Source organism: Micrasema longulum, unplaced genomic scaffold (assembly GCF_059751315.1).
Source record: "Micrasema longulum isolate JH-2025_06_02 unplaced genomic scaffold, ASM5975131v1 h1tg000158l, whole genome shotgun sequence".
In the NCBI taxonomy this organism is placed as follows: domain Eukaryota; kingdom Metazoa; phylum Arthropoda; class Insecta; order Trichoptera; family Brachycentridae; genus Micrasema; species Micrasema longulum.
This window is the reverse complement of record NW_028277363.1, coordinates 142,919-166,500: the sequence shown is the minus strand read 5'-3', so window position 1 is coordinate 166,500 and position 23,582 is coordinate 142,919. Positions and strand designations below refer to the sequence as shown.

The window sequence follows — 23,582 nt, the reverse complement described above, 5'->3', positions numbered from 1 at the left end:
AATTTGCAATCGTTTTTGATATGTGGTATTTTCTGAATATTAGTTATTTAACTAGATCGATAGGTACGTGATTTTAGGTAATCCAAATCTCAGAGTAATAATTCGCTCCTGCTTATAGGAATGCCTTTTCGTTCTATTGCACAGAACTATTAGTGATCCAAATTTTCAGTTTGGTTTTTGGTTTAACAACAAACGTTTAGCGCGCGGTTCCGGTAGTGTATTGCTGTAAAACTGTAGCTAGCTTCATGATTGATAATCACAGAATGGTGTCATTCCGTATGGGCGACTTTATAAGCGGAAGCGAATTATTACTCTAAGACCCAAATAATAAATAAAATCAAGTGTTAAATTTGAATTATTGATGCAAGTTAATATTTACGTTATCAAAATATTCTAATTATTACGTTATCCCTAATCGCATAGAGAATATCTATAATATTTATAAAAAAATTGTTTGCGATTTGCACAAATCATAGACTAAGATATTCAGATTAAATCACGCATCTACAAGAGTATGATTTGTGCACGCATCTTTGCATTTTCTGCAAGCCGTGACGTTTCTTGCGACGGCCACGAATAAAAAATCTAAATAGAAAAAACAATTTGTTAATGTTTATTACCATCTGTTTCCACTAGAAGAATTATTGGATTTATAGCATTCATCAATATTATTTTTGTTGTGGCTAAATAACCGGGATCATGGGGGGCAAGCACAAGGTTGCCCAAAGAACTAAAAATAATACTCGAGTAAGCTTGTAAATTATTTTTATTATTATTTAAGTATCTGATAAAATAACATTAACAAATTTTTTTCACTTTGCATCGTTTAGTTTCTAAACTACAATCTTGTTTTGTAAAAATCTTCATTGAAATATTGGTAATGTAACCGATTTAATCTTACATTTAACTATTTATTTTGCAGCCATCGAGTAGCAGTCGCAGTGCAGAGATTCTAGGTAACTTAGTTCCCAATTACGTTGGATTTTCTACGGCCAAAGATGGTGGACTCGTGCCTATATTGCCAGGATTCTCCATCAAAGAGGAAATTGATCCAAATATTGATCCCAATTTTCAATTGGTGTTAAAGAAATTTGGTAAAAAAGATACCACTACAAAATTGAAGGTAAATACTTAATACTCTTCAATATTCAGTATTAGTTTTCTGCTTAACTTCATCCACACAATAGTTCATAAGGCTGTGAATCGAATTACTAATGGGAATGTAAGTAGTCCTCTCAATTTATTCATGAAACCAAGATGATCAAACTTGAAAATCAGGTGTCAATCCAAGGACTTAAAATATTACCTCTTAAATGAATATTGCCTATAGTTTTCATTTCTTGAACACTGGGAACCCAGGACCTTCTGCACATAAGCAGTAGCATTAACCATTACACCTGTTTTTTTGTTAACAAATTAGAGTAAATCCAAGCCAAATTACCAACAAAAAAATTTCCAGCTTGACTTCATTTCAGATTTCAATTTCAGTGTTTTTTTATTTGTTAATAGACTATCAAACTAAACCAAAAATTTCTTAAAAATATTTTTATGTATCATATTATCAGCACTATGATTTCACAAGTTCTTTTCGGTGAGTTCTGCTGATTGGTGAGTTGGATTTCCGTAAACTGAAAATCTATCAGAACACTCTATCATTGGTTGATTCGGAAGAACCAGTGACATCATTTAATGTAGTTAGTTTTTATTAAAATCACTTAAAAATTTTAGGATATTTTGCTTTACAATGTAATGCTCTAATTTTTATTACTGTATGAAAACATTTTTGTATAACAATTTCCCGTAGCACGGAAATTCCTCATTATTCTTCAAAGTGATATGATCGATAATATATTTTTTTGTCTAATCGAGTGCAATCGATGAATGTGAAATATTCAAATTACTTAACTGTGTGCATGTGTTGGGATATCATAAATTGTCGAAACATCGATTTCTTCAAGATATCTCGATATTTATTTTATTTTTAATTTATTTACTTATTCTTTTACAATTCTTGTATTTTTTTTTTATTTGAAATAAGTGTCCCTCTCTGGGATGACCCGCGCCGAGGGAAACAATTTACACATTTTTGATACATGCCCCAAATACAAATTTAACAAAATTTTACTCTTACATTTTTAAATTTAATAATTGACTTTTCTATTGTAAATTTCTTTATTTCACGCACCAATTATTTTACTATGTATTTTTCATTTTCAGGCTCTAAATGAGTTCACAACTTTAGTGTCTTCTTCAGAAGAATCTGTAGTATGTGCTGCTCTATCATTATGGCCACGGTACTATGGGCAGCTGAGTACTGATGTAGAGCATCGCATAAGAGAAGCCGCCCAGGTAGCCCATGGAGCTGTTGCCCAGAAATGTGGTAGAAGTATTGCACCATATCTGAAACAATTAGCTCCAGTGTGGATAACTTCACAGTATGATACATATGTTCCTGCTGCATTGCAAGCTCAATCAGCTCTACAGGTATTAACTTTTTACAAGGTTTTTTTAATGATTTATTTTATTTATGAATATTATAAAAATTTTTCTGTATTTCAGACGGTCTTCCCACCCGCCAAACTTCCAGAAGTTTTATCATTTTGTCGAGTAGAAATACTTCAGTATATATCTGATAATTTAGTATGTCATACACCTAATACACTTTCCAATCCAAAGTAAGTACTTTAAATGTAAATACATAGTTTCGTATAGTGCAATTATTATTATTTTTATGGATAACTTATATAGCGCCATTTTCGTAATATAATACCTCAAGGGCGCTTTACAAAGTGATTATATTGAGAAATAAGTTTAATTTTAACTTTTTTAATTTGTAATTTAAGAAAAACAATTAACATTGCTATCACATGCTACGAACTTATTCAGATGATTTAGAGAATAAGTGGGTTTTAAGTTTTTTTACGAAACATCACTTCACTCGCACAGTTTCGCACCTCTGCTGCAATGTAATAAAACATAAAAAATAATGGTACGCGCATGCAAATTACACAATTTATTGATGTTTGTGAAGAAGAAAAGTTTTGAATTTATTGCAACAGAGAGAGAAACCATTTTTGAAAAGGAAATATGGAAGTCTAGGCATTTATAGGACTTATGATATGTCGTTGGCTGCTTTAAGTGGCCACTTCACATACTGTTTAACAATAAAATATTGTTGATTAAACTAACTAGTAAAATAGAAGTATAATCAGCCAGATGAATCTCACCCACATCAATAAAAATTTCAGCCCTTCTACTTCGCAGCAGTCAATATATGGAAGAGTTGTGAATGTGAATGCATGGTGAATGTCAATGATAGGTCATAAGCCCTGTAAACCCTGTCTTGTACTTACATTTACCATAATTTTGACATATCGAATGTTGCATCTTAAATTTTCCAGGATAATTTAACTTTTTCTTTTCTGTAGAACCAACACCCCTGAAGAGTGTGAAGCAAAATATGAGAGAGTAATTATTGCAAGTCTCCAAGGATATGCATTATTGATAAATAATTTACCAGAAACACACTTAGAATGGCTATGCGAAGAACAGGTGAAAATACTAGACAACAGCAAGTTTTGGAACTACGGAGTACATAAGTCTCCACAGATAAGGTTAGTAATAGCACTTTTTTCAAGTCTTGTATTTAACATATTAGATTTTTTGTTTTATTCTCAAATTGTTAAAACCAGGAGGTGTCATGAAAAGAAAATATGAGACTGTTGAATGCTTAAATCATAAATATGCTTGTGTCTTAAATGCGTTGTTATAAATATAAACAATATTCTTTTTCAATACAAGGACTCTGAAATTTATTTCAGAACAAGCTGTTACACGGTATTAGGTTGTCTATGCCAAAGATTCAGCAGCTGGTTTGGCCCAAAGTATGGAATCAAAGCATCCCAACTGCTTTTGACACAATTAAATGAAAAAGAATTGAATGTCACTATTTCTGTGTGGGAAAATGCTATAATATTGATGGCTAACATACCCGTAAGTATTTTTCAATGTACATATTCAACGCCATTAATATTACAAACGTACATTTCAATATTTTTTTATTAAAAAAATAAATAATATAAAACAAAATGATAACAGAGATAGAGAACACTGTAGAGGAGAAAATATGGAAGTCTAGGCATTTACAGGGCTTACGTCCTGTCATTGGCTGTTTTTTAAGTGGTCACTTTACACACTGTGCAACATTCACTATTTTCACCAGCCAATGACAGGTCATAAGCCCTGTAAATGCCTAGACATCCATATTTTCTTCTCTAAAATGTTCTCCATATCTGTTATTTTTTAATTTTAATGGCTCCCTAGGGGGTGCAATCCAGTCTCTTGTCTACAAACATTTGGACAAAATCAAAAGATTGTAATTAAATAATATTGTATAATCTTCATTTATATATATATATATATATATATATATATATATTTCTTCTGTGCGTGTGTATGTCACTGCACTCCTCCTAAACGGCTGGACCGATTTTGATGTAATTTTTTATTGAATGGGTCTCTGGATGGTTTAGATTCACTATTAGACCTTAGGTGGCGCTGAAAAACGAAAAGATCGAAATATCAAACTCAATGTCAAAAATGTAATTTAGTGTTTAGTTTATCGAAAATTCGAAAAATTGCTGAACCAGCTAATAGCAGGCAACGTTCGAGCAGGACAACGTCTGTCGGGTCCGCAAAATCCACCCCTGTTTAAAAGCGCAAATGCTTGTGTTAAGATAAAAATTTTGTTTTACATAATGAAAAAATATTTTTAGGTTCTTTTTGTGAAAATTGAATAACTAATCCTAGAAAAATATTAAATTAGGGTGAGGTTTTAATTTCTGATTAAAAAACAATAAAACTAAAGAATACATATATTGTTGCATATTTTAATACAGATGAACCTCTTAGATAAGAAATATGGTAGTCTAGACTAGGCATAGGGCTCATGACATGTCATCGGCTGGTTGAAGTGTTCAGTTTATACACCGTGTAACATAAGTTTTTATATTAATTCAAACTTCATTTGAAAGGGTATATTGTATAAGGGGATATTGTATTTATAATTCATTGATTCTCTGATTTTTTAAGATTAAGTATTTATGTGTTGATAAAACACTAAAGATATAAATAAGACATAGTTTGATTTTTGAAAATATATTGTAATACTAGAAGTATTGATTGTTTTCAGGAATGGTGGAAGTTAGTAAAGCTGGATGAAGGTGTACTTCCTTCAATATGTGAGACTCTTGGAGCGGGAGGTTGGGGGAGTGCAGGGCGCCTCGCCCCCCTCCTGCTGCCTCTGCTGGCTCATCTCGCTTCCTCCAATCTTACTCAGCAATTCCTTGATGCCTTCTTCGAAGCCATTCTTAAAGGGTAATTTTATATCAACATACTATCATCATCTTTCCCCGAGTACTTTATAGGGAACTACATTGGAACCCCGATTGTTTCGTGTCTTGATTATTTGATACATGAAGCGATCCAGTCCAGGGACTATAAAATATTACATTGAAAATCACCCTTTTAAATAAATATTTATATCAACGAAACGATTTTGTGTTATCAATATTTTTTTATTTTTAAAAAAATATATGATAGGATTAAAAGCAAAACCGCCACTGTCTATGATCACTGTTTTTGGGGAGACCTACAAAAGCAATAACCAAATGACAATTTCTTTTAATTTCAACATACATATTCAACTGAAAATGAGTAGTCTTTTCGCTATCTGTTATACCACACACAAGTTGCACATTGAACTTAAAAGAAATACAGTAAAACCTCGTTTTTACGTGCCTCAATTTTACATTTTCCTGCTTTTTACGCTGAAATGTTTAGGTCTTATTTTTTTCCATACATTCTTATTCAAATATCCCCACAATTAACGTTTCTTACGTTTTTCATAACCCCGGTTTTACGTTGAAAATTTTTCAAAACTTATTCAATCTGTCAAAAGACGCCAAGCCGCGCGCTGCTGCGTTTGCCCAAAATGCTGAATAAAATCAAGGTAAATAAAAAAATTAGTGTAAATTGTTGTCTCAATTTAAATTCAAAGTAGGTTCAGTGCAATTGACCATTTTGTTTAAGTGTCTAATTTTTTTATTTTACTAAATTGTGACATGCTGTTGACGCATGAAGAATAAAGTCTTTACATTAATAAATTAAGATGAAGAATGTTAAAAAAATTGGTTATAGAAATATTATTGGAAGTTATAAATATAATTTGGAAAGAAGATTGTTTAAACAGTTATTATAAAAGTGTGAAACAGTTTTGCCGCGATTTAAATGACTGTTGAATATATGTGGTGCCATACTAAAAAAAGTGATACCATATAAATAAAATTTCCCAATAGTTAGGGGTATGCATTTTATGCTAATTCAAATTTTTATTTTCGTGTTTTTAAGGTAAAACCTACATAAAATTATTTAAACATATTTTTTTTTAAATTCAACAAAAAAAACACATTGTGGTATTGATTGAAAAAATACATTAAAAAAAATGAAATCATAGGTAAATATGAATAATTTCCAATTGTGACCGTTTTCACAATTTTTCTGCAGTTTTTCATTTCCTCAGTTTAACACATTTTTTTAGCTGCTTCCTTGAAAAACATAAAACAGGGGTTTTACTGTAGTATTTTTGCTGGTGGTTTTGTTGGTCTTCCCAAAAGCAGTGATCATGGACAGTGATGGTTTTGTTTTTAACCCCCTCATATGTAAATACAATAGTCGGTGGTGTATTTATCTAAATTATTATCACCTTGTCTTCATAACAAAGTAATATTGGCCATTAAAACCTTGCTGTGTAGTTTCTTTATTAAACTTGAAATTTTTATTTATTTACAGTGCAGAGCAGAGGTGTGTGGTTTCTTCCAAATCTGAATGCGCATCCTGGATGACTGGCTTAGCTGAATGTCTCCGTTATGTCTCTGTAACGCCCACAGATGCTGAATACATTGTACAGACAATATCACGAGCGCTACGACTTTGGCTTACTCTTATTGCCCGTTCACATATTTCCATCAACCCATATACTCCTTTGAAAGTCAGTGTTAGTTTGATATCTGACTTGATCAAATTTTGGACTAAACAATCACTATCCTCTCTGAATCAAAACTTTTACTCGCAGTTGTTGAGATTATTTTGGAAAAATGTTCTTTTTGTAATTACTTCACAAATTGAAAACGCATCCCCAGAAGAAGACTTAAAAGAAATAACAGATGTTCATCGAGAATTATTAACTGGACTAAAATCTAGTATTAATGTAAAAATAAAAAAAGTTACAAGAGTCAAATTTGATTCGGATCAAAATGATGATAGTGAATCTAAAAAATGTCCAGACACGAGTCAAATTGAGAATAATGATTCTAATATTAAACAGCTTTATGAACGAGAATTATTTTCGACAGCAAATGATGTTTGCGCCTTATACCTTGAATTGGCTACATCCAAAAATGTTTCTGCTCCTATTTTGGGACCACTATATTCGCTTATATTAGAATTTGACACTCCTCAAGTATTTACTACAATGGTACATTCTGTTTTGAAAGACAAACCTAATGAAAGGATATGCAATCTTTATTTCGAACTATTTTTTAATTGGTTAAAAGGAGATTCCATGAGATCACAGGCTGTTGTAGATTTGACATTCGCATTGTTTAATCATCTATGTGGTGAAGAACAAAAAAATCTTTTGAAAACATTTGACCAGGTATAATAAATGAACTATAATTTTTCCATAAACTCTTATCGATATTTTATATAATTAAATTTATACATTATATTTTTAGTTGCCTCTTTCTACAATCAAATGGTGTATATCACGCTGTTTGTCCTATCCACATTCTTCCCGTGAATCGGTGCGTGGATGGCTCAAAGGAGATTTAGTTCATCAATCGATTATTTCAATGACACATCTTGTAGTAAAAGAAGGAGATCGACACCATGCCACGTTGCTGAAAATGTGTTTTGCTCAGGATAATACTGGAGGTAACATTATTATTTAACAACGTTCAAATAAATACAAGGCAGTAAGTAAGTGATACTACATATCTCAAAGTTACGCAATAAGTGGCAAAAATCATTAAGGTTTACTGTATATTCTTATATGAAACATGTTGATACAGAATTCATAGTTATTTGTTATTTTAGAACTGAACACATTCCTTAACCTTTGTTATTTAAAAGGGAAATTTTCTTCTCTTATAAATATAATGTCTTTTAATCCAACATATCGTCGGTCGGTGTGCATTACCTACCGCCAATCTATAATTTTGGCAAAAATGATATTTTCATATTTAAGAATTTTTTATTCTTCTTGGATGTCCTCTAATCATACGATATGCGTGGGACCAATAGAAGGGCAAACTTTCTGTAGAAGAACAGTACCACATATTAGAGTAAATAATATGTTAAATTTTATTTTAAAAACAGTTTTTACTGTCTCCTGGAAAAAGTTGATTTAGTAGATTAGCGGAAATGCACACTGACCGACCACATATGTATTTGGTTAGTTGGAAGATAATTGTTCCATAGTAATAAACCTGACAATTGTAGGTACCTACTCTACACAAAAAAATATGTGTTATGCTTTGCCTTTTGGTTTTTAAACGTTCTTCATTGAAATCTTTCTTGGTATGCTAAAATTAATGGCGAGCTACCTCCAAAATAGAAACCAATACGTCTCCTACGGTCTATTTGCGTCAAGATTGTTTTCAGGTGTCCTGCAAGGCTCTAACCTGGGTCCATTGTTGTTTTCTATTTTCATTAACAATATTAAAAATGTAATATTGAACTCGCGTTTTCTGTTATTTGTGGATAAAACTTTTTTTAAAGGTGACTCCTGACGATTTTCTAGTTCTCCAAGCGGATATATCTAATATATCTGAATGGGGAAGGCGAAACAAACTCAGTCACGTCCTTCACTAGGGCCCAAAAGACTTACACTATTAAAAAAAATATATATTTATTGAAATCTACAGTCATATACAATAATATGGTTATAATATAATAGATACTTAAAACTAGACTAAAAATGATCTCAAACTTATAATTATCAATATATGTAATGTGTCATAAATAAAGTTATATTATACAAAAAAAGAATTTGGAAAACATTAATTTATAGACATTTAATTTATTTATTTTGGACTTTTTCTATTTTATATTTGTGATTTTCATAGTATGGGGACCAGATTAAAGTTGCATGTTCAAGCCGACTTCTGACAAATGCGTAATACAATATTTTTAGGGTATTTATATCTTTAAACATTTTAGTGACTAGTGACAAAACCTAACAATTTGAATGCAAAATTAAAATTAAAAGCATACTACCTTTCAAAACGTTAAGATACATATATACCTCGCTCATTGAATCCATTATATCTTACGGAGTGCGTGTCTGGGGTCTCACCTTCCAGTCTCATCTGGGTAAAATTTATGATATTCAGACGAGACTGTTGAGGGGGATTGTACCGGATAGCATAATCCGTGAGGCGAAACATATGGGCTAAGGTGTATATTTTAAATTCTGTAATGTCCTGCCGGTAAAACAACTTTGTGACTATAAATTGATTGTAGATCACTTTGTTGATCCGGAATATAAAAAAAGAGTTTCCCACACTCACAACACTAGATTAAAAACTAAGGGATCCCTGTTTGTTCCCCGAATTACAAATTACTTTGGAGAGCGAACATTAAATTGCGTTGTTCCAAGATTGTTCAATGATCTCCCACAAACCATCATTAACATGAAAAATCTTCAAATGAAAAAAAAAGAACTGAAGAAATATCTTCTAGATACTTTATAGTGCCTGTTTATAAATAAATCTGTAAAATATAAATAAAATAAATATAATATAAACCTGTCATAAAAAAAATTAAAAAATTTGTCCCACCGAAAAGTCTTTAGACTTAGTGGGTAACAAATTCTTATATGTATTTTTTAACCATAAAATAAACACTGCTTTGCAGCACTGAAACTGAATGCATCACCCGTAATATGCCTGACATGTTCGATATAGCCGAGTTTACTATTTAAAAGAACCCCGAGGTCCCGAGTTATTTGAACGTTCATTATAGATTTGGTAACAAGGTTATATTGATAATGATTGATATTAATGTTTCTAGTAAAGGTGATATGTAAGCATTTGGATATGTTTAAATATTATTTATTACGAGCACAATATAGAGAAAGGCGGTCCAGATCTTCTTGTAGACACATACAATCGTTTGGTGATTTTATCGGTTTAAATATTTTAGCGTCATCAGCATAGAGTAATATAGATGAGTGTTTGAGCTCTTCAACAATATCATCAATATATAGAATAAAAAAATAATGGACCAAGATGGGAACCTTTTTGGATACCCGATGGAGTTGGTCTAAAATAAGATTGGAAACCTTTTACAGTGACCATCTGAAAAGGTCTCCTCTTATGCCATAACTCCGAAGTTTTTGGAGGAGTATTTATGATGGATTTTATCAAATGCTTTCGAGAAGTCGGTATATATGACATCGACTTAATTGCGTTTATCCATCGAGGCATTTAACTCCTCCGTGAAGCATGCTAAATTTGTTTCAACAGTGCGTCCCTTAACAAAACCGTGTTGTTGGGGTTTAATTTGATGCTTGAGACTGCTGAATAGTTCGTTATAAATTATCTTCTTCATAACTTTACTAAGTATCGACAGTTTCGATATAGGGCGATAATTTTCAACGTTGGCCTTATCACCCTTTTTCAGAATGGGGATAGTGAATGCCTTTTTCCAGATTTCGGGAACTGTGCCATTTTTCGTAGATAAATCAAATAAGATATACAAGGGATAGGCTAAAGCACTAGCACATTTAACAAGAAAATAAGCTGGGAGCACATCGAAACCGGCGCCTTGATTAGTGATTATTCTCTTGCTACAAAATGAATGACCAGAGTCTGCTATGAACATCAAATGTTAAGGATCTGCTATTGTTGACCTCCAAATTCATTTTCCTACCTGACCCGATTCACCTTTTTATGTATTAATAAAAAACCCTTTTCATTTTCTTATGTGAGCTATTTTTACATTAGGTATAAATAAATATCAACTAATATTCATAGTAAAATTATTTATAACTTGATTATTTGATCGTGCTGTTAAATTGTTTACTATTTACAGGAATTTTGATAAACGAAAAGACTTGTACCAGTATTATAGAAATATTATCAGAATCCTTATCTCACCATAACTCCATACATCTGGATATGTGCTCTTCATTTGCCTCTCAGCTTGCAGCTTCACTGTGTGTAGATGACAAGTATCAAGCAGTAGATGAGCTGTTGCTCAGCTTATTTATCCTCAATTGTAATGTTAAGGTAATGAAAATAAGTTAAAAAACAAGTAAACCTAATCATTGTTTATGTATTCATAATTACTAATGTTTTGTTTATTTTTTAGGGAGGAAGCGATATACTGTCTCGTGATACATGGTGGGAAGTAAATACATCATGGCAAGATGGATTATCTACATTTGAGTGGGAAAAACTGCTTGATTTCACAGGAAAAGCATCCAATATTGTCTTTGAAAAAATTGTCAACTCGTAAGTACACAATGCATTTTAATATGAATATTTAATCTATTCAGTTTTGAACTATCCTTAATGCCAATTTTTGAAAAGCTTTTTTTTACAGAATATGATTCTCTGTGATATTCCCTTCCTTTCTGCATAGTCTTAAATGCCAAAAATTCAGTACTTTTTATGTTATTTAATAATTTATTTTTACCCTAAACGCCAAACACTCAAAATCCGAACAAGTAAAAAATGAAATTACAATGACATGGATTAAAGCACACGATGGTAACATGGAAAATGAGCAAGCGGATGAATTAGCAAAAAAGCTTCCAAAATGAGAACTCACCCTACCTATGACCATATTCCCATGTCATACATTAAAAAAATAGTGCAAGAAAAATCATATAATACTTAGAACAAAAAGAGTTTTAGTCCCAACACTTATGTATGGAAGTGAAACATGGAACTGGCAGAAGAAGGATGAAAGCCGAGTGAACGCGGTTGAAATGCGATCTCTTAGACGAATGTGTGGGAAATCAATGTATGACAGGGTTACGAATGATGAAATCAGGCGAGAGTGTAAATCTGAGTCGAATATAATTGATAAGATTAAGAAAGGGTCTCTGAGATGGTTTGGTCACGTAGAACGAATGGACGACGAAAGAATGGTAAAACAAGTATATATGGAAAAAATGAACGGCAACGTGAGACGAGGACGACCAAGGAAGACGTGGCATGATCAGATAAACCAAAATCTTAAGTCTGGTCATGTCAAAAGCAGACAGAACCGAAGGGCATGTATGACAAGATGTATGAATGTGAAAGAGGCTAGGATTGTATGCCAGGATAGACGTGTGTGGCGGTCCATTCTCTCTGCCTACCCCTACGAGAAATGGCGTGATGGTAGTAGTAGTAGTAGTAGTAACAAAAGATATTTATCAAGTTATACAGGCAAAATAACAAAAATGTTTTTTAAAAATTTAAAGGATGCCGAGATAGTGGATACTTTTGGGCGGACTTACGAGCTAACACAAATGCTTTCAGGTCATGGTGCTTTCCAAAAATGTCTTCATAGATTAAAAAAAAGAGATAATGATTGCTGCCCTTGTGATGGACTCATCTCTCAGGATGTCCTCCATATTTTATATAAATAAATATAAAATGTCTTCCTCGGCAAGGGTTTTCCTAGTCAGGAATATACATTGTAAATTCAATTATGTAATATATTTTTGTGAAGTATGAAATAAAGTAAAAATAAATTACACGATTGTCCTATGTTTGACGCCGAGAGGTTAAACTGCAAACAAATGTGCGTGCTTGCGGAACTATTAGGTGCATGAATTAGTTTCCGTTTTATTTAATTAGTCAATATATATACATACAGTTAAACTCAGTTATAACGATCACGGAAATAGCGAGATCTCGGATGTAACGAGGAAACATTAGTTGACAATTTAGTTCATGGTTTTCTCCATACAATTATTCACTGTTATAACGAGCTACTTCTCGGACATACCGAACAAAAATATTGTAAAAAATTACAAAAAATCTTTAATTGTTATAGACATCATTCTCGAAATAAGAAGCTAAGTAATAAAATCTAAACGGTCGGCTAACGTAAAGGATAAATACCGCCGGGTGTTGGAATCCGATTATGTTTATGATAGCTATGTAAGTGTCTAAGTACCTAATTGGATTTTTCGCCGACAATATTGAAAAATGAACACACATGGTTTTTAAAAAATCCAAGCTTTGTAAACTTAGTGCCAGTTCGGCTTATTGTTACAATTTACAGCTGCTTTTGTAGTTTATGAATGATATGCTTGTTTCGGGGGTTTTTACAGTGTTTTTATAGATTTTTTAAATATTCTAGGCTTATTTCAATACACAATAAACATTACAAGTGGGTGATATCAAATGAATTCTAAACCAGATCATTTGAAACCTAACCCCTGTAAAAAATTTCTGTATGAATTATATGTACACATATGTATTTACTTGTTTACTTAGTGACAATGTGCAATAGCGCTTGTATAAAAAAAACCTTTCTCTGGTATAACGAGCAAATTCAAGTGGTCCCATCTTCCTCGTAATAACCATGTTTGACTGTATATATATTTTAAAATTCATTCTTCACTTTCATATTAGGTGCTGTAACTGTTATGACTTTTTATTCCATGAAAGTAAATAATATAAATAATTATATCTTTATTACAGTGAATTCAATGTAGACAACATGGATGCCTTAGTGGAACTGTCGCATGATTTAATATGTTCCTGTGTCGAAACAACTCAATTGGCTGAATGTGATTTGACTAAATTATGTCACGTTATTGAAATAATTATAAAAATCGACTCTCAAGAACTTCAAAAATATTTTGCGAGTATATATTCCAAATCTTTAACAGCTGACATTTTAAATGGACAATTAGATGCACCCTTTGCAGGGGATTCAGTAATACTGAATGATATTGTTGAAAATTCTAATAAAAAAACTTCTGAAGATATTTCTGATGATAAATTAAGTAATATTCTAAAGTGGATATTATTTTGCACCAAGTTGATGGAAAAAGTTTTGACTGCAAAACACACAAATACTCAGCAAAGTTCTTCCGATGATGAAGATGAACCGGAAGAAATAAAATCTATCAATTTTCGTGAAACTGATAATGGTTGTGTTTATTTAAAAAATATTCTCAGCACACTCTTGTACAACATAGCTATAATCAAAACATTGTACGATGAGTACCAAGCGGTAAGTCAATTTTATTTTCATGTATACTACTGCATGCTACTTCAGTTTATATGTATGGATATTTATTTATTTGTACCAACAATAAATTGCAGGAGTTAAATTTCTTTGAATTAATTTCAATTGGATTTTTTCAGTGGTGCTGGTTTATTACTATAACAAAATTTTACAAATCTATCGAGACAACCGCCTCTAACACCCTTAAATCGTTGACAAATGAAAATTATCTTGAAATTTTAAATTTCATAAAAACCAAAGCAGAGGAGGAGGGGATGTACTGGTCAGTTTGTCTCCAATATTGTACTACAGCTCTGAGAGAATCCGAGAAGACTTTTGATCTTAACTTGCATTTAAAGAGATCAATCCAGAGTATTAATAAAATGAATGATATGAGCAGTATTTATGAATATTCGAAAAATCACCTTTGTCATAATATGCATGTAAGTTTTTTTCTTTACTTAAAGTAATATGTAAATAGTTTTATTTCACTTTTGTTTATAAATTTTTACCAGTGACTGGGTTTCGTTGTGACCGACACCGTCAGACTGGTGGGAGAAATAAATTTCTATGTTAAAACAAATTTCTACGTTATAATGTACAAGTGCATACAGGGGTTGTAAATCATGATTTTATATAATTATGGAAATTAAAGAATTTATCAAAAATCAATTTTATCTTAACTTGGGTCTAAAAAATGTTAATTAAATGAAGGTTCAAATTTTAGAAGTAAATAATTTTATCATAGATCAATTTTACTGGAATAAAAATTAAAAAAAAAAAAAAAAAAAAAAAAATATGTGTTTAAATAAAACTATTATATATTATTTTGTAGATGTATATATTTTTATTATAGTAACATATTTTATTATGCCAACCGGTTTCAAGTTAACCGGCCATTCAGCGCATACCTATTGAAACTTTTTTTTTTGTGAAATATGAAAATTGGTTTCATTATTTATCAAGAACCTAATAGAGGTGAACAAGATAAATCATGTCAGATTTTTCTGCTGGTTACCTGTTTTCTGTCATTGCTGAATGGTTAATGTTGATTTTATTTACAGATTCCTCAAAAGTTTGCGGAAGCCCAAGAGTGTGATTTAAATATTTCAGGAATATTAGCGTTGAGATCTCTATGTTTATGTTCTAATAGCGAAAAATTTAAAGGAATTTCTATCACAAAAGAAGAGTTTATCAATTGTTTGACATCTCCAATGTCAACTTTGTCCTTGATCATTGACAAATATTACAAATGCAAAAATATTATGCTCTATGATATGTAAGTTTTCAAATAATTGTATTTTATATTATACATTTCATCAACTAATCTTTCTGATGTTTCTGATTCGGTCAAATGTACCTATTTATATGTGCCTAATAGGCCAATGAGGCATCATATTTATTTTAGGTATATTAATATATCTAAGTCAAACTCGCATATTAATAGACAAGCGCCGTGTCGCAGCTGGTTAGACGGCTAACTGTGAAACTGGCGCCACGGGTTCGATTCCCGCCAGTTGCAAGAAAAAAATTCAAGAAAGATTTTTTTCTCAATTGGTCTGGGTGTCATGGTGTATTTTTCATAACCGCCTTCCATATCCACTCATTCCCACCTGCTGACAAGCCTCTAAATAGAGGCTTAGCGGGTTATTACTTTTTTTTTTAAACTCTGTTTCTGAGAATTCACTCGGGAACAAACACACAGATGACTAAAAATTAGATGTATTTGCTATAACTTTATCAAACTGCAAGAACTAATTATTCTAAATTCTTTTGAATAATAGTTGAGTTTCTATTTTTTTTTTTTTTTTTCAAACTTAAAATGGTATTTTTATATTTGCAAATTGTTTATAATCTATGTATATGTAAAAGCCCCTTAGATGTTGATAAATAAAGAAATAAAAATGTAATATTGCATTTCATGGATAGATCATAAAGTTCATGTTTATTTTTGTTCTAGTGGTTTTGCATCGACAACCTGGGAATTAATCAGTTGCAATGCATCAATCGCTAGGTTTTTGACTGCGTTTGTTGAAACTAAGGGTTGGGAATTAGAGGCTCATCAATGGGACTTTATTACGATTACTTTATCTTCCCTGATACAATCTATCGATAAATCAAAGAAACATTGGAATACAACAAAAGTAAACCTAACTACATTATACATGACATATTATGTACCTACAATTTGTTATCTTGGGGCCAAAACATAAACATGTTTAATTTTTTTTTAGGTGGCACTTTTAGGTTGCGAAACCTTTAAACTGTTTTATGCCGTAGATACATTTATTAGAAATATTCCAGCTGAATGTTTACGCAGAGAACCTCCTCCATCTATAACAAGTTTGCCCCAAGAATGGGTCGACATATTTGCCCCCGATATTCATCAACATTTAGCTGAAATATTTATTTACATTCTCGGTATGTGAAATCTAATTGAGCATATTTATATAATAGTTGCTCAGGTTTTTCAATCTATTAATATTTTAATGGTCGATTGCCTTTTCAGGAGACTGTGTATCCTCTGAACATGTGACATCAAAAGATGTGTTCTTTATTCATTCTCTGTATAACGTAATGCAAGAATTCAAAGTTAAACATCTAGTAGCTAATCAAACTCATTCGGTTGAATTGATAATGAGTTTATGCTTGGATGTGTTAAGTGCTCCCTGCATTCATATACTGAAGTACATCGCACACAATATGCTGAAAAATTTGACACCAACTTTAATTGAAACAGACAGTAAGATAATTTTTGTGTATTAAATCAAATTTATGAAAGCACATAGTGATTTAAAATAAATTTCCTTATTTGCAATTGACTTAAAAAAGAAAACCACACAGTTAGTACCAGAAATACATACTGTTTTAAAAATCTAATAACTTTATTTGCATTTAATTTAATGTAATATATAATGTAATATAATTATATAATAATAATAATCATAATCTTTTCTACCATTTTGTAGAAACTGCAGCTAACTCTACATTTACTGATGAAGAAGAAACAGTTAAGCCTATAAATCTTTCTGTACACAAGATGGTACCTTCTCTTACCCAATTACAAGAGTGTGTGGATGCAGTTCTCAATCCTTACACGTAAATAAATTATGTTGATATATATTTATTTTATTACTAAGAATCTCTAAAAACGGCTATGACGTAACAGCAGTGTTTCTAAAATATATTTTTATGTCCTAATTTTGTCCATTTAAGAACCACTTTTAAAAAAAAATAAAAAATTTAATGTTTGATGCACATACATTGAGGATATACACTATGCTCTTCTTCCTCTTAGTTTTTTTTTTTTTTGCTTTTTCACCTCCCAACTGGGGGTTTTCTAGCCAGTATCGAGTTTCAGATTTTATTTATTTAAATATTTACACATGTTTTAGTACTACAGTAAAACCGCGATATAACAAAATGCGATAAATGACACAAATTTAAAAAAAAAAAACGAAATTTATTCCCTAAAACCAATTTTTTATACAAAAATGCATTTATGTAACGAAATCCTGTTAAAATGAAAAAATGCTATTTTGAAGGCGATAAGATAAATGTGCCCGAAAATTAACAAAAAAATTGTTTTATTTACCAATTCCCGAAACTTTTTGATCACATATTGGTTTGCCTAGAATTTTCAATATAATTTAAAGTTATTACATTTTTTTATTAATAAATACATACATACTTATTTTTACAGAGTTGGAGAAGATAACTGCATTCTATTACCGTTCACAGACAGCTACAATATGACACTTGGTTATCTAATGCTATGGGAAACTATGTTAAATATTTCTCAAGAATCAATTGCATTTCTACAGTACCAGTATACAGAATTTTTCAGGTTTGTTTAATATTTGTTTACATTCTTGAAATAGTGCATATCTCCGTTGCGCTGGCAATTTCTATTAATACTCACAGAGAAATCATCCTTCGTAGGATGAAGTGCCAATAATAAAAAAATAAAATACTCACAACAAAATTTACTTAAGTATTTTTTCAAAATAAAATGACTTATTTTTCCTTTTCATCACCTATAAAAAAAATATGTAAAAAAAATTGTCAAAAAAAGATGCATTGTTTTATAAATCTCCTTAACAATGTTTACAATGTTTACAGATGGCGCAACGATGAAATGTTTAGTAACATTTTAAGTGAAATTAAATTTTATAAAATTTGTTTTTTTAGGGAAGGTAAATATGTGGAACATTTGGTGTGTGCCCTATTCAGATTAATACCAGATGAGCAAAGTATTCAGAGTGTCTCTCCTTATTTAAAAACTCCACCAGAATTTATTACCAAAGGTAAAAATGTTTTTAAAACTGTTCAAAATAATTTTAATTACTGACCATAATTATAATTATTTCTATAAGACTTGGGTTTTGGGGAGAATTAAAATGAAAGAGAAATTTCTATTAGCTATATCCGTATCAGGTTTTCAAGCTGACTAACTAAAACATTCAGTTATTCTAACTAAAATATTATGGAAAACCAGTAAAAGAAAAAACTACCATTTATAAAATGTTTGCATATATTATGTTAGAAAATAACAAAAAATACATTTGATTTTCTATTTATAAAAATATTGTTTGTCCATATATCACAATTTTTTAACCAGGTTGTGATTCTGTGGTAGTATCGCGAACATACGGATAAGAGGTCCAAAGATCGAACCCTGGTCAACCATATCTTGATTTCCATTTTCAAACATTGTTATTTACGGCTAGTTAAATTTTTTCCTAAATATCCTTTAACTAAGCAAATATTTTTCCAATGTGCCAAGTAACTAAAAGTCTGTTGATAAAATATAAGTTTGGGGAAAAAGTAATTTTGTATTTTTCGCTTTATTTCAATGCTTTATAAAAAGTGTTACAATCATCTGATTTAAGTCAAATACGCGTCGTTCTGTTCGATAACTTGTTGCCAACGAGAATCTAACTTCATAATCCTCCTCTCGTAGAAGCCCTTATCCCTATTGGCAAAAAACTCAGACAACCAATTTTCACAGGCCTCTATTGAGGCCAAATTTATAACCCCAAGCGCGTTGGCCATAGACAGGAACAGGTGATAGTCACTTGGTGCCAGGTCCGGACTATAGGGTGGATGCATAAGAACTTCCCATTCGAGCTCCCGGAGATTCTGGCGCGTCATCAAAGATGTGTGCGGCCTGGGGTTGTCCTGATATTCACCAATGCTGACCGCTTCTGTTTGATTGCCAGCTTCAAACGTTTGAGTTGTTCACAGTAGAGGGCAGAATTAAGTGTTTAGCCATAGGCAGCTTATAGTATTCCTTGCCAATCCCACCAAACACACAGCAACACCTTCCTGGCCGTCAGTCCTGGCTTGGCCGCAGTCTAGGCCGCTTCTTTGGCTTTCGACCGCGATCTCTGTCGCTTGACATTGTCATAAGTGACCCACTTTTCATCACCAGTCACCATCCGATTCAGAAATAGGTCGATTTTGTTGCGATTCTGCAGCGATTCGCAGATAGAAATTTGGTCTGTGAGATTTTTTTGCATCAGCTTGTGTGGCACCCAAACATTGAGCCTTTTTTTTGATCCAGCCTTCTGCAAATGGTTCATAACAGTTTTATAATCGATATTCAGCTTCTGGGCGATGCTACGACTGCTAACACGACTGTCTATCTCGATTTTTCTATGGTTTTATCGAGATTTTCGATGACAGGCCGTGGTGCATCATTCACCTCTACTACACCAGAACGAAATCGCTCGAACCACTGTTGTGCAGCACGAACCGAAAGAGTATCGGCCCCATATACATTGAAATTTTATTTGGTTGCTTTGACACGTTTTTCCCCTTCAGGTAGTAAAAATGTAAAATATGCCAAATTTCTTTCTTTGAGACCTCCATACTCGACGCACGATAGTTCACGACTGAACCGACCAAGCGCAATACTGTCAAAGAAGCGTTTGTATTATACACTCACACCTTTGCAAACGCCGTATCGTATGATCCGATATGACCAATAATGAACGAGATATACTTAGTTGAAAAAAAAGGGGAGCGAAATACGAAATTACTTTTCCCCCAACCTAATATATAAAATTTCGGGCCCACATTGAATCAGGTTGTGTCAGCTAATTGAAATGATCCCCGAAATTGAAATATCTGGGTATATCATAAGAATACAAATATTTATTTTATTATAAAAAAAAGCAAATTGTATTAGACTTTACGTGACCATTTTTTTTTAGTATCACTTTAAAATGTTTTTATTACTATTTTTTTTATACAAAATATTTTATTTACTAATTACTTGCCTAACTAGGAAGTCCTGTATCAAGGTCTATATATTTAAATATTTCTTTTATCATTATTTTTAAAATATTTGGAAATGTCTAATTAATTAACTGGACAATATATATTTCTTGTAAAAGTATGAGTATTCAATAAATAAAATATATAGTACATTTTCTAAATACATTTACGTTCCAGTGGCACCTAGTAGTGAAATACTAGGCAGGCTATCATGCTCCTGCTTAGTGCAGTCTCTGAGAGTTGGCGCAGTGCACTGCTCTGTACGGGGCTGGTGGGGAGCGCTTCCATCTCGCACGGCACAGTATGTGGAGAGGATAGTGCGTGCACATATTGCCCCCATCCTCATCACACATCAGTTGGCTGAAGTCGCTAGGCGACAGAAAGAACTACCCAATATTGATGTATGTTATATATGATATTATGAACCATTGATAAAATTATTTAAATAAATATTTTTTAAGTATATATTGAAAAAAATTGTATTAAATGTAGGTGGCAGAAATACTATATATAAATAATTATATGATAAATGCACTACATCTAAAATTATTGTTAAATATTATGTACAATATGATAGTGGCTGACATGGATACTTTAAAATTTGTTTATATTTTACAAATTATAATGTTTATAATCTTAAAATATAGCTGGCTAGAAAAAACATCTATCGCTTAGTCATGCTGGAATAAATATTTTTGTTATACTTTTAAGACAGTAAGTGCAGAAGTGACACTTACAAATAGGTATAAATGGAAGAATCCGTAACCATGCTTTTTATAAACTAGATGTGATTGAACCCTCACTTTCCCATTCATTATGAAAATAATGATCAATTGAGTCCTTTGTATATGTGTAATAGGATTTTTTAAATTTAAAGGTGGCACTACTCACATCATTACCAGTTTAAACAACCTATAGTCCTATACCTACATGGCTAAACTTTGTGTTTTTAAAATTATAGTTTCCTGGTCCTCCCCTTTTTTTTACATATTGTAAAGTAGATAAATTAAATGCAAATTAGAAAATTATCAAAAAATATTTTAGTAACTATAATATAAAGGCATATAGGTACTACATAATACATAAATTGTGAAAACTAAGCTTATTTACTTAAAATATTATTCAATACATTTTGAATCTGAATCACTCATTCCCTGTTTTTGGTTTGTAGTTCTCAATTCATCCATCAGTAAATGAAGTGTTCTGCAAGTATACAGTGGACCAGACTAAAATGGAGCTGACTATAGAACTCTGTAGTAACCATCCACTCGGCATACCACGGGTAGCATCATCTGGTGGCCCCACTAATAATGTTGCTTGGATAACAATGTTTTTATCCCACCAGGTAAAATATACATATCATTTATCTAAAATATTTCCTAATAATTCAAAGAATATAATAAAATACGAGATTATTATAATAATTTCAGAACGGCACACTATGGCAGACAATATCAATCTGGTTAAACTCTATTCAACGTAAACTCGATAGTGTTCCTGAATGTTATGTGTGCTATTGTAAACTGCATCCTGTTACTGGAAAATTACCCAAAATCACATGCCACACTTGCAAGAACAAATCCCACTTAGTTTGTTTGGTAAGTTTTTATTTTTATTTATAGACATTTCAACAGGAATAGTAAACCTTTTTGAGAAGGAAAATTTCTAGCCATTTTACAGGGCGTATCATCATCATCATCAGCCATCTCTTGTCCAATGGTGAACATAGGCTTTTTGGTCCATCTATTTTGCGGTTCTGGCTATATGACCAGCCCAGCTTCATTTCTGGTTGGCAGCCCTGTGGACCACATCGCTGACCTTTGTTCTCGCTCTAATCCATGTATTAGTTTTTCTGTCTCAACGAAATACCCAGCATTTTCCTTTTCGTGGCTCTCTGTGTCACTGATAATTTGTGTATTTTTTTTCATGAACACAAAAGTTTCACAGCTATATAGTACAGGGAGATCACAAGCATCAAAAAGTTTCTTATTTAAGTAATGTGAATACTTCGGAGATTTTAGGATATATGAGAGTTTACCAAAGGCAGCCCATGCTAGACCCCCGCCTTCTTTCTATTTCTACCTCTTGATTATCTTACCCGAGCTTTCCCGAGCAGGGTGTATAGTACAGTCAAATAATAATTATGAAAACCTCGAACAGCATTGTGCACTACATTTATACAAGCATGTTTAAATCGACAAGATACGGTATTAAAACCAGTTTTTTTTTTATGTATAGGGTTCATCCTCCTGTGAATCGAAATAATTTAATTTTAGAACCATCTGAGTTAAATTCATTTTTGTATTTCAAGTATTTCTAATATACAATTATTTTTTTAAAAATGAAAATGTGTCAAAGATAGAAAATGACATCAGTAATTGGAGAGAAACAGCTGGAGGCATAATATGCTAGTGGAAGCATTTACTGGAAAAGGCTAGGACCAGAGATAATAATGATTTTTATTAAATATAAAATAAATAAGACAAAGAGTTTAATATTGATAAGAATACGTGAGTTTAATTTATTCTTATCAATAAACTTGTTTATGGTGTAAAATAAAAAGTGTTTTATTTATTTTAAATTTAACATGTTATTCCAAAAAGTAAATGCCGAAACAATAAATAAAATAATGATTTCTACTAGGCACATACTAATAATATTTTTGTTTTATTTTTTAGAAAAAATGGTTTACCACTAGTGGAAATTCAACTTGCCCCATGTGCAGAGCTCACATGACCCTAAAATAATTTTAATGGTTGACAGCATACTTATAAATGTTAATAAAAAAATTGAACATGTTCAAATAAAATACTTATATTATTGTGTATATTTAAAAAATATTTTATTGACATTCCTGTAAAAAAAATGATTATAATAAATGTACATATTAGTTATACAAATATTTCATGGAAATCAACAAAGTTCTAAGATGTTAAGTAGAAAAGATAGTTCTGCTCCACATTGAAAAATAATTAAAAAAATAAACACTACTTCAATTTAAA

General features: G+C 31.6%; 1 protein-coding gene across 1 annotated transcript; it reads left to right on the top strand.

Moving 5' to 3' along the window:
• The first annotated feature begins 488 nt into the window (after positions 1–488).
• On the top strand, positions 489–23,582 carry Ltn1 (E3 ubiquitin-protein ligase listerin). The gene is made up of 24 exons (XM_088242703.1): positions 489–747; positions 923–1,123; positions 2,218–2,484; positions 2,560–2,675; positions 3,429–3,614; positions 3,822–3,993; positions 5,192–5,376; positions 6,850–7,714; positions 7,794–7,992; positions 11,155–11,351; positions 11,434–11,576; positions 13,767–14,304; positions 14,439–14,741; positions 15,363–15,577; positions 16,259–16,442; positions 16,533–16,719; positions 16,808–17,041; positions 17,268–17,397; positions 18,002–18,145; positions 18,490–18,605; positions 20,758–20,981; positions 21,752–21,925; positions 22,011–22,178; positions 23,259–23,582. The coding sequence occupies exons 1-24, from the start codon at positions 700–702 to the stop codon at positions 23,325–23,327; spliced, it is 5,265 nt and encodes a 1,754-aa protein (XP_088098829.1). The 5' UTR covers positions 489–699; the 3' UTR covers positions 23,328–23,582.